Source organism: Trichosurus vulpecula, chromosome 4, assembly GCF_011100635.1.
Source record: "Trichosurus vulpecula isolate mTriVul1 chromosome 4, mTriVul1.pri, whole genome shotgun sequence".
Lineage (NCBI taxonomy): Eukaryota > Metazoa > Chordata > Mammalia > Diprotodontia > Phalangeridae > Trichosurus > Trichosurus vulpecula.
In genome coordinates, this window is record NC_050576.1 from 395,878,702 (window position 1) to 395,896,229 (window position 17,528).

Genomic DNA, 17,528 nt, shown 5'->3' on the forward strand with positions numbered 1-17,528 from the left:
AAAGCAAAGTCAAAAGGCAGAAAAAATAGAAGAAAATGCCAGAATCAGGTGGATTTAGAAGCAAATTCTATCAATATTTAAAGAACAACTAATTTTAATACCATACAAATTATTTGAGAAAATATGAAAAAAATCCCACATTCCTTTTATGACAAAAATGTGGTCTTTATATCTAAATTAGGGAGAGTCAAAACAAAAAAAATATATATGCCAATTTCTTTAATGAATATTTATTAAAAAGTTTAAACTTGATATTGAGGAGACTATAGTAACATATCAGCAACATATGAACACATAACTAACAGGTGTACAATAAGCAATGTGTACAGCAAAGATTACACATTATAGCCAGATTATATATACTTATACCAGGAATATAAGTCTAGTTTAGTATTAGGAAAAATATAAACATAATTGACCATGTTAATAACAAGAATAATAAAATTGTATTATATCAATACATACAGAAAAAGGTTTTGACAAGATAGAATATCCATTCCCTAGAAAGCATGGAAATAAGCTGAAAACATCCTTAATTTGATAAATGGTGTCTATCTAAAAGCAAGAGCCAGAATTACCTGTAATGGGGATAACCTTGAAGCTTTTCTAGTATGGTCAATGGCAAAGTGGAGACATCCATTACCACCATTGCTATTCAATATAGAGCTAGAAATTGAAGCTATCACAGATAAGAGCAGAGACAGAGATGGAGAGACAGAAAGAGAAAGAAGGAGAGACAAAGACAGAGAGAGAGACAGAGAGAGAAAGATAGAGACAGAGAGAAAGGGACAGAGAGAGAGAGAGAGAGAGACAGAGAGAGGGAGGGAGACAGACAGACTGAAGTAGTAAGCACAGTCAAGGAGAAAACAAAATTATTACAATTGCAAATAATATGACAGTTTTCTTAGTGAATCCTAGAGACAGTGAAAAAACTAATTGAAACAATTAACTTCATTAGAGTTTCTGGATATAAAATAAACCCATGCAAATCATTAGCATTTCTGTACATTACCAACAAAACTCAACAGGAAGAAATGAAGGAGAAATTCCAGTTGAAATAAATACAGATAGTGTAAAATATGTGGGAGTCTTAACTGTCAAGACACTTAGAAAGTACATAAACACAATTACAAAATGCTTATACAAATAAAGAAAGATCTAAATAACTGGAAAAATAATTGCTCATGGTAAGTGAACATAACAAAATGACAATATAAATTTAATTAATTTTCTCATTCAGTGTCATGCCAATAAAAGCAATAAATGAATACTTTATATAACTAAAAAATGAAAAAAATTTATGTGGAGGGAGTACAAAGGTCAAGAATATCAAGAAAGTTAATGAAAAAATGGGAAAGAAAAGGTGTGGCAGTACCACGACTCAACTCAAACTAGAATACAAATCTGTAATCATTAAAATAATTTGGCACTGAATAAGAAATAGCAAGCCTGATCAGTGGAATAGATTATATGCACACACAAATATACATGTAGATATACATGCACAAATGAACACAGAAGACTAGTGTTTGATAAAAAAAAAGATCCCAGATACTGGGGCAAGAATTCACTATTTGACAAATTTTATTAGGAAAACTGGAAAACCAGTATATCAGAAACTAGGTATAAACCAACATCTCAAACCATACACCAGGATAAAAGCTCCAAATGGGTATATGATTTTAAAATGAATGTTGGTATTATATACAAATTAAAGGATCATAGATGCCTGTCAGATCTATGGTTAGTAGAAGAATTCACAACCATAAAAGGTCTATCTTCACAGGAGATAAAGTAGACAATTTAAAATGGACACACTAAAAATTTTTGTATGAACAAAACTAATGCAGGCAAAATTAGAAAAGAAGCAGGAAATTGGGAAGAAATCTTTGTAGAAAGCTTCTCTGATTAAGGCCTTTTTATATGCTACATATAAAAAAATTGAGGCAAATTTAAAAGAATAAGAGCCATTTGCCAATTAATAGTCAAAGGGTATATATAGGCAATTTTTCAAAGGAAGAATTAAGAGTCATCAATAACCTTACCCAAAGAAAATTCCAAATCACTAATATTTGGAGAAGCAAAAACCAAATCCTGCACCCATGAAATTGGCAAAGTTGACCAAAAAAGAGAAAATGACAAATTCTAGAACATGAATATGGGGAAACAGGTATATGAATGTGATGGAATACTATTGTGTTGTAAGAATGATGAAGGGAGTGGTGTCAGAGAAATCTGGGAAGACTTGTATGAATTGATGCACAGTGAAGGGAGCAGATCCCAAGAGAACTTATATAAAGCAAGATAACTTTTAAAGACTTAACTCTGATCAACAAAATAACCAAGCATAATTCTGGCAGACTTATAATTTAACATGCTACCTGCCTCCAGATAGAGAAGTGATGGACTTAGAGTGAACAGTGAGGCATCATTTTGGATTTGACTAATGCAAGAATTTATTTTGCTTAACTTTACATATTTGTAATGAGGTAGTTTTTTTTCTTGCATTCTCAATGGAGAGGGCAGAGAATTCAGAGCAGAAATAAAATTGAATTGAAAAACAAATAGTTTTTAAAATATTTGCTAACAATAAACATGAACATCCCTCTCCTATTTTCATTTTCACTGTCTTTCATTGACTTCATCTACATCTGCATCCACTGCAGATAATCTATGTGGCAAGAAATGCAAAAGATTGCCTGATATCTTATTACCATTTCTCAAGAATGAATAAAATGTTACCTGACCCTGGTACCTTGGAAGAATACATTGAGGAATTCATGAATGGGAGAGGTAAGTGGAACTAGATCTGTGAGCACATGATTCATCAATCACCTGACATTAGTATTAATCAAAGGACGAAGTTTTCTACTCCTATTTGCCTACTGTTTTCAGCACTATAATCAGACTTCCTCAAAAATCTGATTCTACAAACTATTCAAAGTGGAATCAAAATTATTTATAACTTCTTTTCCAAAATAATTTTCTGGTCAAGAATAATTATCGAGAACCTATTGTATGTAGAACTTTGTTTAGAATATGTTAAGCTAGCATTTTCATAGTTATAGTAGTCTTAGTACTTCTACTAGAATTAGTTACTACCATATGGCCTCGGCAAATCATTTAATGTCTCTGAACCTCAGTTTCTTCATTTTATAGAATCATACCTCTTATTCCTATTTCTCAGTTGTTGGAAGAATCAAATGAGTAGGAAGACATTAGCCTGGTATAACATAAAGAGCTTGTGCTCAACCTCTATGAATAAACACTCCAATGGATTTATAATCTCGCTGATTTGAAAAGTTCTTCCTATAGTACAGATTGCAACTCATCCATCTTTCCATCATATCACCCTGCCTATATTACTCTAAGCTCAAGGGCACAAAGGTAAGAATGAGCATGAAGGACTGTCAAGAGAGTGGTCTGACAAGTAGAGAGTTCCCTATATAGGCAATTACTGATGAATTAACATTGCTCCCACCATTGCCACTATCATGCAGAGAATGGAATATTTTTAATAGAGGAATTTTCACGGGTTGTGACCTTCGCTTCAGCCTTCTTTTGATATGTCCACACAATTTTTCAAACTCAACCAATCATTGACAAAAAAAGACCAAGCATAAAAAACTGAAGATGTTGGAGATGAAGGGAAGTATCTGGATTCTTCTAATAACTGTATACTACTAGTGGGCAGTTATGTGTTACAGTGGCTAGGGCATCAGGCCTGGAGTCAGAAAGATGAGTCTTCCTGACTTCAAATCTGGCCTCAGACGCTTACTAGCAGTGTGAATCTGTTTGCCTCAGTTTCCTCATCTGTAAAATGAGCTGTAGAAGTTAATGGGCAAACACTCCAGTATCTTTGCCAAGAAAACCCCAAATGGAGTCACAAAGAGTCAGACATGACTGAAATGACTCAACAACAACAAATTGTATGAATATATATATACACATTCACTTACATATGTATTGTTATTTCTGGTACAAAGAAAAATCTATGATCCTTGTGATACTGTTTACTAATTGAATTGACCAAAAATTCTCATCTAGCCTTTTTCTAAGTAGTCAGTAAGGTCGACAACAGTGATTGAGTATATACTTTGTCAGGCTATAGAATATGAGTCATCATTCCACAATTGGCACAAATGATGCTAACTGTTCTGTTTCCTTCCATTCGCTTCCAGTGGTCTGGGGTTCCTGGTATGATCATGTGAAAGGATGGTGGGATGCAAAAGAAAAGCACCCCATTCTTTATCTGTTCTATGAAGACATGAAAGAGGTGGGTAACAGAGTCAATGTTCACGGACCGAACCAGCCTTGTTGCAGAATTACAGAATCACAGTGAAAAGGGTCCTCAGAGTCAGAGAGTCCAAGGATACCATTACAATGTCCCTGACAGGTATTCATCCAACCTTTTCTTAAAAACCACTGATGCGGGACCACTCACAACTTCCTTAGTTGGTCCATTTTACATTTCAATAGTTGCAGTTGTTTGTTAGACTTTATTAAGACTCTATCTGCCTCTTTTCAATTTCTTCCCTCTAGGGGCAAGCAGAATAAATGTAATCCTTCTTCCAGTGAGAGCCCTTCCAACACTTACACAGCTATTATTTCCCTCCTTAAAGGAAAATTCATTATTTCCAAGTTTCTGCAATGGTTTTTATGACATTGTCTTCCCAGAAAAGTAAACTTCCAACAATAATTCCCTGTTAGGGCTCTGAATGGTATTATGAAGATTTCTTACCAAATGCCTATGAGGTGAATTTTTTCCTTCCATTATTTTTGCCTCATTCTCTTCTTATTAATTCCTTTTCCTCCTTAATTGTGAGTTAACCAAATGTTTTCCATTGTTAATTTTCCCTTGGTCTAACGCTCAGTTACCAGTTTATCCTTAAGTTTTTACAGTCACCTTGTCCTATGCTCTGTGTCACTTCTTTTCAGATTATGAATGAATGAATTAAAAAAATAAGTAAGCACTTACTACGTGCTAGGCACACTGCACTAAGCACTGAGGGTACAAACAAACAAAAACAAGAAATCCTTGCTCTCAAGTAGTTTCTTTCTAATTGGGGTGGAAGGGTAGGGAAGACAACATGTAAAAAACAGTTCATCTCCAGAGCCATTGGAAAGGGCCAGAAATCCTAAGGGTACAGTGGTAGGGAAGAAGTTGGTCAGGTGGATATTGGGCCCATGAAGCTCTTTGAAGGCAGGCACTGGTTTGGTTTTGGTTTGGTTTTTCTCACTTTGATTCCCCAGAGCCTAGCACAATAAACACTTAATAAATTTAATTGAATTGCATCAGATGATACAGGCTTCTTTGTCTACACATTCTCAAATGGGTTTGATCCCAGCCATAAATCCCAGGGATTTAATTTCATCGGTGCTGATGATACCAAGTAGTACGCCTAAACAGAGTAGTGGAAGTCGTCCAAAGTCACAGTGACGCTACATCATTCATTCATTCAACATGCATTTATTAAGAGCCTATTGTGTGCCTGGAATTATGTGGGACTAGAGTGATTCACAGTCAGAACGAAGAACAATCCCTCCTCTAAAGGAGCTCAGAGTCCTAACAGGGAATTATTGTTGGAAGTTTACTTTTTCTGGAAAGACGATAGCTACCCAAGTGATCCTTCTACCCATGTCATCCCCCTACTCTTTAAATTCCGTGGCTCCCTATTACCTCTATGTATGGGACAGAATCTTTAAATAATAGGAGAGACATCTTTAAGAGAAACAAAGTAAATTTATTATACAAACCTTGCAAGACTTGGGCACACCTCCATAAGGGAGGAGGCAAGGTAAAAGAGAACCTTCCTTAATTTATAGTCTTAACGAAGAAGATTCCCACCCACCTCTATCCCTTCTCACCATTGGCTGGGGGGGAGGGGGGGTGGGCTTACAGTCTAGGTGCGAAAACTACACAGAGGACCAAGATTGATCCAGTTCGTCCAGGTTTTCCCTATCAGAACTCAACTGCCAGGGTGGCGTCTGAAAGTCTAGGGGGAGAAATGGGATGGGGGAAGGAGAGACCCTTCCCAGAGCAGAGAACAAATAGCTCACAGGAAGTTCATTATCTTCTAACATCTGAGAGAGAGAGGGAAGGGCATGCCTTCCCAAAATTACAAGGCCAAATCCCAGAACCTCTCCATTAGACATACCCTGTGAAGTCTTCACAATTATCCAACCCACACACTCTAGGATTTAATATTAAGTCCTCTAATCACCATTTAAAACCCTTCATACCCTGGCACCTTCCTATCTGTCCAGTCTTTTTACATAAGTCTTCTTTATGTACGTTTTGCTCTAGCTACACTGGATTATTTGACATTCCCCACAGATAACACTGCACCTCTCGATTCCATGCCTTTACAAGGCTTCCCCGTGCCTGGAAAGCTCTCTCTCCTCACTTCTATATTCTGGCCTCTTTGGCCTCATTCAAGACTTAGCTTAAATCTGACCTCCAGCAATAGACCTTTTCCATCCCCCCAGCTGCTAGTGGCTACCAAGTTGTCTGAAATTACTTTCCATCTAGTCTGTATATATCTGATATGTGCCTATTTATTTGCACACCTTCTCCTCTGTTAGAATGTACTTTCCTTGAGGGCAGAAAACATGTATTTGCCGTTGGTTGTTGTCCTTCATTCTTGAAGAGGACTAAAATGACATCACTATGGTAGATTCAAGTCTCAGTGTGCCAGATTGTGGCTGATTAGACCAATACAAGCTCAGAATGTTCTACCACAGGTCAGGCACAAAGAGTGCATATGAACATTTGGGGTGGATTCTAATATTTATGGAACATACAGTCCCTGTCCTCAAGGAATTCAAATTTAATGAGGGAAAACAATACGCAAAGGAAGTTAATAAGCTCAAGGCACAATAGAGTAAGAGAGTCAGGAGTGGAACCTGGAAAGAAAGGAAGATAAGGCCGACCTGAGCACTTTTCTTAAAACGGAGGCTCTGGGTGGATCCAGCCAATTAGAGGAATGGGCCCCAAAGATAAAGGATACTTCTCTTGTGAGAAATCCAGACATAAAGTGAACTACCTGGGTGTGAAGGCCTTTATGGCGTGGAAGAGAAAGTCTGCAAAGTTGAGAGAGGAATACTTGGCATAAGGCAAACATTTAATAAACTCTTATTGGAATCCAGAATCAATGTGGCCAGAAGCCTAGCACTTGCTGGAAGCAGTAAAGACATTTGTTTAAAAGAGAAGCACTCATGGGGCAGCTAGGTAGTGCAGTGAGTAGAGCACTAGCCCTGGAGTCAGGAGGATCTGAATTCAAATCCAGCCTCAGACACTTGACACGCTTATTAGCTGTGTGATCTTGGGCAAGGCACTTAACCCCCATTGCCCTGCCCTCCCCCTCCAAAATTTTTTTTAAAAAAAGCACTCAGTACCTGGCACATAATGTGTGCTATAGAAATGCTTATTCTTTTCCTTTCCCCCTCCACAAAACTCTTCCACTAACATGTAAAAATGCACTAAACAAATCCTGATGGAGAAATCCAGAAAGATTCAGCAAGACCTTTGTCTAGTCCAGCTTGGCATAGGGAAACAGACAGGGAGATCTGCAAGGGGAACAGGGTGGGGCCAATAGCATACTGGCCTTGGAGCACTCTAGCACCTAGGGAGAGGCTGGGAAGGAGGCAAGAGGAGGTCCCAGACCATTACCATGACACCACACTGTGGTGGCTACAGATATAAACTGGCAACATTGTCACCCATTACTGTTTCTGGGTGGACTAAAAAGAGGGCTTGCCTTCAGGGGTGGCATTCCCAAGTAGGGAGAGCCTGGACTATATACCAAGAAAAGAGGAAGTTCAGAGGCCTAAAGCAGTAGTGGTATGACCCAGACACTAAATATAGAGCCCAGTCTTATTTGCAGCATGTCGACCACCCTAAAATTTAGTAAGGCAGGAATTCTAGACTAAAGGGGATGCTACAATTCTGACACTGACAATAGAGTTTTCCAGATATCTGAAAACGACTGAGTCCAGTAATAGTCTGCTCTTTCTCAGAAGTAAACCCAGGTCAAAAAAAAATATAGCTCTCAGGCCAAGGGAACAGAAATCAGACTTTGCCCTGGATCAGACCACTTCAGGAATATTTAAAGTTCAGGTCTCCACCTTGTCCCTGAAATTCTGGAATAACATTACACTTAGTACCTCAAGAATGCAGCAACAGAACAAGCCCAGACCAGTCCTTCATGTCAAGCCCAAAGTCAAGAAGTAAACTAGAAGAATGAGCAAATAAAAAAATAATCCCACCTTAAAGAGCTATTATGATATTAGAGTAGTCCAAGAGATAAAAGCAGAAGAAGAAAATTACTTCAAAACAGTCAAAAGCAAAGTCTCAGAGAAAAAACACAGCTTGGCCACAAATTTGACTAGAATGACTGGGAGAGATGAAGAAAGAGGTTATTTTAAGAATTTTAAAATATTTTTAGAAAGGAAATGAGAGCACTCAAGGAAAAACTAGAAAAGAAATGAAAGCTATGAAAGACAGAATTGGAAATAGAATTAATAATTTGTCACAAAAGGTACAAAATTTTGCCTAAGCAACAGATTCTGAAAATTAGAATGGACGAAATGAAAGCCAATGATTCCATGAAGCAACAAAACTTTTAAAACAAAGTCAAGGGGCAGGTAGGCAGTGACTGGGTAGAGCACTGGATCTGGAGAATCTGAGTTAAGTTCCAGCCTCAGATACTTGACACTTAATAACTGTGTGACCCTAGGCAAGTCACTTAACCCCAAATGCCTCACAAAACAAACAGACAAAAAAGTCAAAATAGTGAAAAAGTTGAAGAAAATATAAGATATCTCATAGCAAAAGCCACTAACCTTGAGAATATATTATGAACAAAAAAATAAAGAATCATTGGACTAACTGAAAATCATGACCAAAAAAAAGGAGCCTAGACATAATATTTCAATATTTTTTAAACTGCCTAGATCTCTTAGAATCAGAGGGCAAAGTAGGAATAAAAAGAATCTTTCCATCATTTTCTAAAAGAAACGCCAAAACATCATAGCCAAAATCTAAAGGAGTCGGGTCAAATTAAAAATATTGCAATACACTACAAAGAAAGAACCTAAGTACCAAAGTGCCACAGTCAGCCACACTTATGATTTAGCAGCCACTTCTATAAAGTAGCAGAAAACTTGGGATAAAATTTTCCATAAATCAAAAGTTATGGGCTTATATGCAAGAACAACTTACCCAACAAATATGAATGTAATACTACAGAGGAAAAAATGGACCTTTAATGAAACAAAGGATGTCCAAGTACTCTTAATGAAAAGACCAGAGCTATAGAGACATTTGAAATTCAAACACAGACATGAAGAAAAACATAAAAAGGTAAAAATGAATGAATAATGCTAAAGGACTAATCAAAGTAAAACTACTCATATCCAAATATGGGGAAACGATACATGCATCCTCTTTGAACTTTTTCATCATCAGAGTTCACAGAGGGAGTCCAATTAGACAAGGCCTATCAGTGGCTCTGTTATGTCCTGATGATCTTAAGAAAAGAATGGAAAGATAGGGAGAGGAATACACTGGGGACTGGGGAGGGAAAGGAAGGTTAGGGAAAATTATCTCACATAATCAGAGTGCTCAAGTAGACATCAATACAAACGTGGAAGACAGGATGGAGAGAAGTAACTAACACTTGAACCTCATTCTCAATGAAACTGGTCAGAAGGAAGGACACACAAACTGTTTAGTGCAGAAATATATTTCATTCAAAGAAGTAGAGAAAGGGGAGAGGTTAAAGTTAGGGAAGGATTCATCCTAAGCGAAATAGACTCTAAGGATGTACAAAAATATTTACGATTCTTTTGAGGTGACAAAGAATAAGAATCTGAGGGAGTGCCCATAAACTGGAGAATGTATGATCAAGTTACAGTATATAAACGGTATGGAATATTGTTCTGCTGAACTTTTAGAGTAATGGCTAACCACAATTCCAGAGGATTAATGATGAAATGTGCTACTCACTTCCTGATACAGAAGTGAAGAATTCATAATGTCAAATGAGACAAAATGCTTTGGATATGGCCATTATAGACATTTGCTTTGATTGACTACAAATGTTTATTGTTCTTGCATTCTCAATTAGTGTGGGAGGGGGAGGTAAGGATGGGAATTTTGACTGATAAAAACAAAATACATTTTTTAATACTTATTGACTGACCTTGGATTGGATTAGATGACCTCTGAGGTCCCTACTGGCTCTAAGTTTATGATCCTGTGGCCACATTTACAGAAATGGCAGGGCTCTGTGCCTCTTAGAAGATCCTACTTATTTTATATTTTTTACTGGCTTCTCCTCACCTAGAACCCAAAGCGGGAAATCCAGAAGATTTTAAAGTTCCTGGAGAAGGACTTACCAGAGAAAATCCTCAATAAGATCATCTATCACACCTCTTTTGATATCATGAAGCAAAATCCTATGGCAAACTATACTACGCTGCCTTCAAGCATAATGGATCACTCCATTTCACCATTCATGAGGAAAGGTGCGTTAAGTTCATTTTCTGTGAGAAGTCAAACCCCAACGCATGCTAGTTGTAACTTGTCTAAGAATTCCCTTAACACTGAATATTGTGGAGAGAAAGCATAACACTGCAGAAAGAGCAGCAGAATTAGATCAGAAAACCAACTCTACCAGTAACCCATGTGACCATGAGTCTTTGCCTCTCAACTTACTCAACTATTAAAAGTAGGTGATTTTTCCTAACCCGATATATCACAAGATTGTTGTAAAGATGAAATAAGATTCAATACAAATCTAACCTATTATTGAACCTTATATATTCTGGTCAGTGACATCCCCATGTGTTCCTTGAAAAGCAAAATTTCTATCTCCCATTCATTAAAAGACTTATGAATATATGCCCATTTAAAAAAATTCTACCTTGATAGCTTAATAACATGGTTTTGCTTTGTTTCAGGAATGCCAGGGGACTGGAAGAACCATTTTACTGTTGCCCAGAATGAGAAATTTGATGAAGACTACAAGAAGAAGATGGCAGGGACCACTTTGACTTTTCGCACAGAGATATAAGGAAGGAAATGATGGTAGCTCACCTAAAAATTTTCCCTGGATTTTTCTCCCCATTAAACCTCATGGCCACATGTACATCAAACCACAAATGCCCTTTTCCTGTCTTGCTCTTTCTACCAGAACTCTAGTCTCTTATCAATTAATCCATCAATAAGCTTTATTAAGCACTATTACATATTAAGCCCTGATAGGCACTGGTGATACAAAGACAAAAATTAAACAATCCCTGCTTCAGCGACTTTCTATAATCTAGCAAGAGGAGGTAACTATATCTAGGTATGTAGATGTAGATGTGCATATATAGCCATAAATATGCTTATATCTATATATGTATGTACATGTGTTTAAATATGTTTTATGTCTGTATACATATATATCTATAGTATATTATGCACATATACACAGCTATATACATATACACATGTACATAGTCTTATTGCAATTTTAAGCCTCAATAGCTTAAAACCACACCAAGACTTTTAGAATACCTTGTCTACAAATATACACATATATAGAGATAGATATTTCATTTATGTGTTTATATGTATATTCACACGTATGTGTATGTATGTGTCTATACACACACGTGTATATGTGTGTATATATGTGTGCACACATGCATGAGAATGTGTGTGTGTATGTGACCTAGGTGGCACAGTAGGTAGAGTGCTGGGCCTGGAGTCAGGAAGACTCATCTTCCCAAGTTCAAACCTGGCCTCAGACACTTGGTAGCTATGTGACCCTGGGCAAGTCACTTAAGCCTTTTTGCCTCAGTTTCCTCATCTATAAAATGAGCTTTGTCAAGAAAATCCCAAATGAGGCCAGAAAGAATCAGACACAAATGAAAACAACTAAACAAGAACAACAAATATGTGTGTGTGTATTCACAGTCAACTAATTTTTAATAAGCATCTCCCAGACACTATGATTAGTACTAGTGATATAAAGAAAAGCCAAAAAAAATTCTAAACCAGGCCCTGATTTTAAGGAGCTTACAGTAAAATAAGGAAGAAAACATGTAAGTAACTATGTACAAACAGGATATAGGATAGATTGAAGGTAATCTCAGAGGAAAGGCACCAAGATTAAGAATGACTGGCAAAGAATTCTTACAGAAGCTGAACTTTAGCTGAGACCTGGAGGAAGATGAGGAAGAAAGGTATTCCAGGCATAGGACATAGGCAATGAAAATACATGGACTATGGGGTATTGTATCTGAGGAACAAAAAAAATATTATTGGATCACAGGATGTGGGGAGGAGAGTAAGGTGTAAGAAGGCTGTAAAGCTAGAAAAGGGCCAGGTTATACAGGATTTTAAAAGCAAAACAGGATTGTATCTTTCATCCTGGAGATAATAGTGAGCCATTGGTACGTACAAGATAAGTTATTTTCTGTCCTTCATTTTTGAAGAGGACCAATAACATCAGAGGGTGATGTCTTGTAAATTGGAGGGAGCCAGAGTTAAACAAAGTTGTCAGCCTCACTCTCTCTTCTAGAATCATCAAAGGCCTTATCAGTTAAAGTCCTTCAAAAGCTCAAACAAGCCTGCCTTTTCAACCTCATTTCTCTATGCTAAGTTATTGCTTCAACAAAATTGGACTACTGATAAGAAATGATTAAACTGTTTGCTATGTCTCCAATATGGTTCATATGTTCTGAGCAATATGCATTTAGTCATACCATTCCCAAATGGAATTACATGTCCTGCCCTCACCACTGCCAATGACAGATAACTCTGCCCTACTCCATGAAGGCTTTCCTAATCATGCCAGGCCATAGGAATTTCTCCCTGTTCTCATTCCCTATAGCATGTGTTGTACACACCTCTCATAGGAGCACAGATTTAAAGGTGGAATGGACCTGATAGGGCATCCAGCCCAACTCGCTGATGTTACCGATGAGGAAACTGAAGCTTCAGAGAAGTCATTTGTCTTGCCCATAGTCTCAAGGGTAGTAAGTATCAGAGATCTTCCTAACGCCAAGGCTAGCATTCTATCAACTACATTATGCTCAGTGAGTATTTAAAATACTCCGTCTTGTAATGTTTTTTTTTTACTTTTTGGGTAATTTTTTTTTTCATTTTACACTTAAATAAAAAATGAGAAAAGAAAAAAAAAACATTGCCATGTACATAGCAGACCATAAGAGAGGATTCAATATGAATAATAAATTTCCATTTCAAGACAATCTATATAATAAGTGTTAAACATTGTTTTCGAAGCTGCCTAGCTTGTCTTCACTTCCTTGTTGGTTTTCTTTTGTTCTCGTGTGCTCTTTTTAACTTTATTTTTTCCCCTCCTTCCCCTACTACCCTAAAGAAGGATACAATTAAGCATGTTTATACATAGATATCCATAAACATACACATATGTATATATATTCACTCATACACATATTACAAGACTGTACTATGCTTATTTCTTTCTATCATCTGTTTCTCTAAAGGTGGATAGTATTTTCTCTCATAGTCCCAAGTCCTTCCATGTTTTTCTAAATCAACCCACTCATCATTTCCTATAGCACAGCCATACTCCTTTCTGGATCCAAACAGGGTCTTCCTTCGTAGGATTTTGGAGATTGATTCGGCTATTTATCGTAGTCAGAATGGCTTGGTTGCTCAAAGTTGTTCTTAAAACAATACTTCTGTAATGGTGTATAATGTTCCCTTAGTTGTGCTCATTTTGTTCTTCATTATTTCATGGAGATCCTTCCATGCTTTTCTAAAATCATTGAGCTCATCATTTCTTAAAGCAGAGTAATATTCCATCATGAACATATACCATAATTTGTTTAGCCATTAACCAATTAACAGTCATCCCTGCAGTTTCCAGTTCTTTGCTAGTATTGTTTTTCAACTTTTTAATGCTCCAGGGTCTCATCTTCCTAATTAGATCCTAAGCCCACTGTAGAAAGCCACTTTGTCTTTTACTTCCTCGTGTACCCATCCCCCATCTTATCATCTTATATGGAGTAAATGCTCAGTCTTTGTTATGGATTCAAATTCTCATCTAAGTCCAATGAACAGCCTTATAATTTTACCTCTCAACTATAAGAGACATATTTCATACTTATCAAAACCCAAAGTGCCCCCTTAAACCTAACTTCAGGGCTGATCATTCATCTAGTCTCTTCCAAATCATCATCACCAAACACTGGCACAACTTTCTTCTCACATAGCACTTTGAAATCAAAGGGAATTTGTATAAGTATTTGAAAGAAGACTTCATAAAGTCATATACCTAGATAAAATGTTTGTGGAAATACTATGGAATGGTTCTCTTGCATCCACAATAAATCACAAAGCCATTCTTTAACCTACCTGCAAACATTTATCCCCAAAGCCAATTTTGTTCGAATGACATGTATGTATGTAATCTCCCACTAAATAATATCATGATAATGACACATCTGGCATTAGAACTGAAAATAACATGAAATTTTCCTCAGTGGAAAGTGCAAGGAATGGTTCTTCTCCTTACTTGACTGACCATTCCTCAGTGTCCTTTGTGGGATCATCATCCATGCTATGACCACTAAATAGGGTTGTGTTCAAGGCTCTAGTCTGGACCTTCTTCTATCTCTACCTTCACTTAGTGATCTCATCATTTCCATGGATTTAAATATCTTTTAAATATCATTTCTGTGCAGATTATTCCCAGATCCATATTCTCTCTCTCTCTCTCCCTCTCTCTCTCTCTCTCTCTCTCTCTCCCTCTCTCCTCTCTCTCTCTGTCTCTCTCTCTCTGGTTCTGTGTCTGTCTCTGTGTCCTCTCTCTCTCTCTCTCTCTCTCTCTCTCTCTCTCTCTCTCTCTCTCCCTCTCCCTCTCTCCTCTCTCTATTTCAGTGTCTCTTTATCTCTTTTTCTCTCTTTGTCTCTCACATGCACACAGTAAATTAGCTTCATATACTATAACCACCAATAATTTAAATTCACTCCTGAAACAGCATGTAAAAGCTAACAAGACATTAATTAAAGGGATAGGGGAGGTAAACATTTAATTACTCTTACTGGTATAATTCTATAATTCTAAATCACCTAAAACCAGTTTATCCATTCTTCTAAAACTAAGACATTCTTCTATAGTCCTGGCATACTTATTAGCAACTCGTGTCTGTCTCATTTAAGCTTCCTAAAATACAGAGTGGTAATAAGGAATTCTTGTGCAGCTGCACCAGGAAAAGACATTTCCCTTTGCACAAAGAGATCAGTCCATGTCCTAGGCCATTACCCTGGAAGCAAAGCCTTTGTCCCCCCACCCTAAGTTACTGAACTGACTGGCGGTAGGAGAAGAAAGTGGTATATTATTTAAATGGCAGGTCTTAAGAAATGCCCACAAAAATTAAATTAATTAATTTAGTTAATTTCATCAACTTACTGTGAGAATTCTTAGGAAAATGGAAAAAATAATAATCTCCATTCTGACACCATCACAAATCCATTGTTAAGAATGAAAGAATAGAGCTATTGCCCAAGAAGATGGCAGCTGGAAACCAGGAACTTGCCTAAGGCTACCCCCAGTACCCTCCAAATACCTATAAAAAGGGCTCTGAACAAATTCTAGAACTGCAGAACCCACAAAATAGCAGAAGGAAGCAGGACTCCAGCCCAGGACAGCCTGAATGGTCACTGGGTAAGGTCTATTGCACGGAACTGGGAGCGGAGCTGAGCAGAGCCCAGCGTGGAACATGCCTGGACCAACCAGACCAGTAGCTGGGTGGAACAGGCCCTAGTGCCCTGAATCAGTGAATTGTGGCAGTTACCAGACTTCTCAACCCACAAACACCAAAGACAACAGAGAAGGTTAGTGGGAAAAAACTACAGGGACAGAGTGAAAGGAGTTCATGGTCAGCCACCACCCTGGGGGAAGCAGAGGTGGTGCAGCTACAGAACCACAGCTGCAGTTGCTTCCAGCCCCAGGCCCACCTGGTGGGAGGAATTAAGTGGCTGATCAGAGTGGGAGTGCAGAGCCTGCTTAGATCTGAGTCATGGTCTGGGTTGGAGATTCTTGGGTGAGGAGGAGTGCTGGTGTGGCAGAGCTTGCTGTGTAGAAATAGCTCTGAAAACAATGGCGCAGTCCCTCAAGCTTGGGACAAAATATTCTATACTCTACAAGCAGTCATACCCCACTGAAAAACTCCAGGGTCAAGTAGTTGGCTGGGAACATGGCCAGGCAGTGAAAACGGACTCAGATTCAGACTTAGACTTTGGAATCTTTCTTTGGTGAAAAAGAAGAACAAAACATACAGCCAGAAGAAGTCAACAAAGTCAAAGAGTCTGCATCAAAAGCCTCCAAGAAAAATATGAACTAGTCTCAGGCGCTGAAAAAGCTCAAAAAGGATTTGGAAAAGCAAGTAAGAGAAGTAGAGGAAAAATTGGGAAGAGAAATGAGAAAGATGCAAGAAGACCATGAAAAACAAGTCAATGACTTGCTAAAGGAGACCCAAAAAATACTGAAGACAACAACACCTTAAAAAATAGATGAACTCAAATGGCAAAAGAGCTCCAAAAAGCCAATGAGGAGAAGAATGCCTTGAAAGGCAGAATTTGCCAAATGGAAAAGGAGGGCCAAAAGACCACTGAAGAAAATACTACCTTAAAAATTAGATGGGAGCAAATGGAAGCTAGTGACTTGATGAGAAATCAAGATATTATAAAACAGAACCAAATGAGTGGAAAAAATGGAAGATTGTGAAATATCTCATTGGAAAAATCACTGACATGGAAATAGATCTAGGAGAGATAATTTTAAAAAGTTATTGGACTACCTGAAAGCCATGATCAAAAAAAGAGCCTAGATACCATCTTTCAACAAATTATCAAGGAGAACTGCCCTGATATTCTAGAGTCAGAGGGTAAAATAGAAATTGAAAGAATCCACGGATCTTCTCCTCAAAAAGATCCCAAAAAGGAAACTCCTAGGAATATTGTTGCCAAATTCCAGAGTTCCCAGATCAAGGAGAAAATACTGCAAGCAGCCAGAAAGAAACAATTTGAATATTGTGGAAACACAATCAGGATACCACAAGATCTTGCAGCTTCTACATTAAGGGACCAAAGGACTTGGAATATGATATTCCAGAGGTCAATGGAGCTAGGATTAAAACCAAGAATCACCTACCCAGCAAAATACTTCGGGGAAAAATATATGTTTTCAATGAAATAGAGGACTTTCAAGCTTTCTCAGTGAAAAGACCAGAGCTGAATAGACAATTTGACTTTCAAAGACAAGAATCAAGGGAAGCATGAAAAGGTAAACAAGAAAGAGAAATCATAAGGGACTTACTAAAGTTGAACTGTTTTGTTTATGTTCCTACATGGAAAGATGATGTGTGTAATTCATGAGACCTCAGTATTAGGGTAGCTGAAGGGAATACACACACACACACACACATACATACATATATATATATATAATATGTATTTGTATATATGTATACTTATATATTTA

General features: G+C 37.5%; 1 protein-coding gene across 1 annotated transcript in view; it reads left to right on the plus strand.

Moving 5' to 3' along the window:
• The window catches only part of LOC118846538 (sulfotransferase 1C1-like), a 30,483-nt gene extending 19,333 nt beyond the window's left edge, over positions 1-11,150 (plus strand). The window contains exons 5-8 of the mRNA XM_036755201.1: positions 2,667-2,793; positions 4,182-4,276; positions 10,350-10,530; positions 10,966-11,150. Of these exons, the coding sequence (XP_036611096.1) occupies positions 2,667-2,793; positions 4,182-4,276; positions 10,350-10,530; positions 10,966-11,078 (516 nt within the window). The 3' untranslated portion in view covers positions 11,079-11,150. The remainder of the gene's footprint in view (positions 1-2,666; positions 2,794-4,181; positions 4,277-10,349; positions 10,531-10,965) is intronic.
• Positions 11,151-17,528: the final 6,378 nt, after the last annotated feature.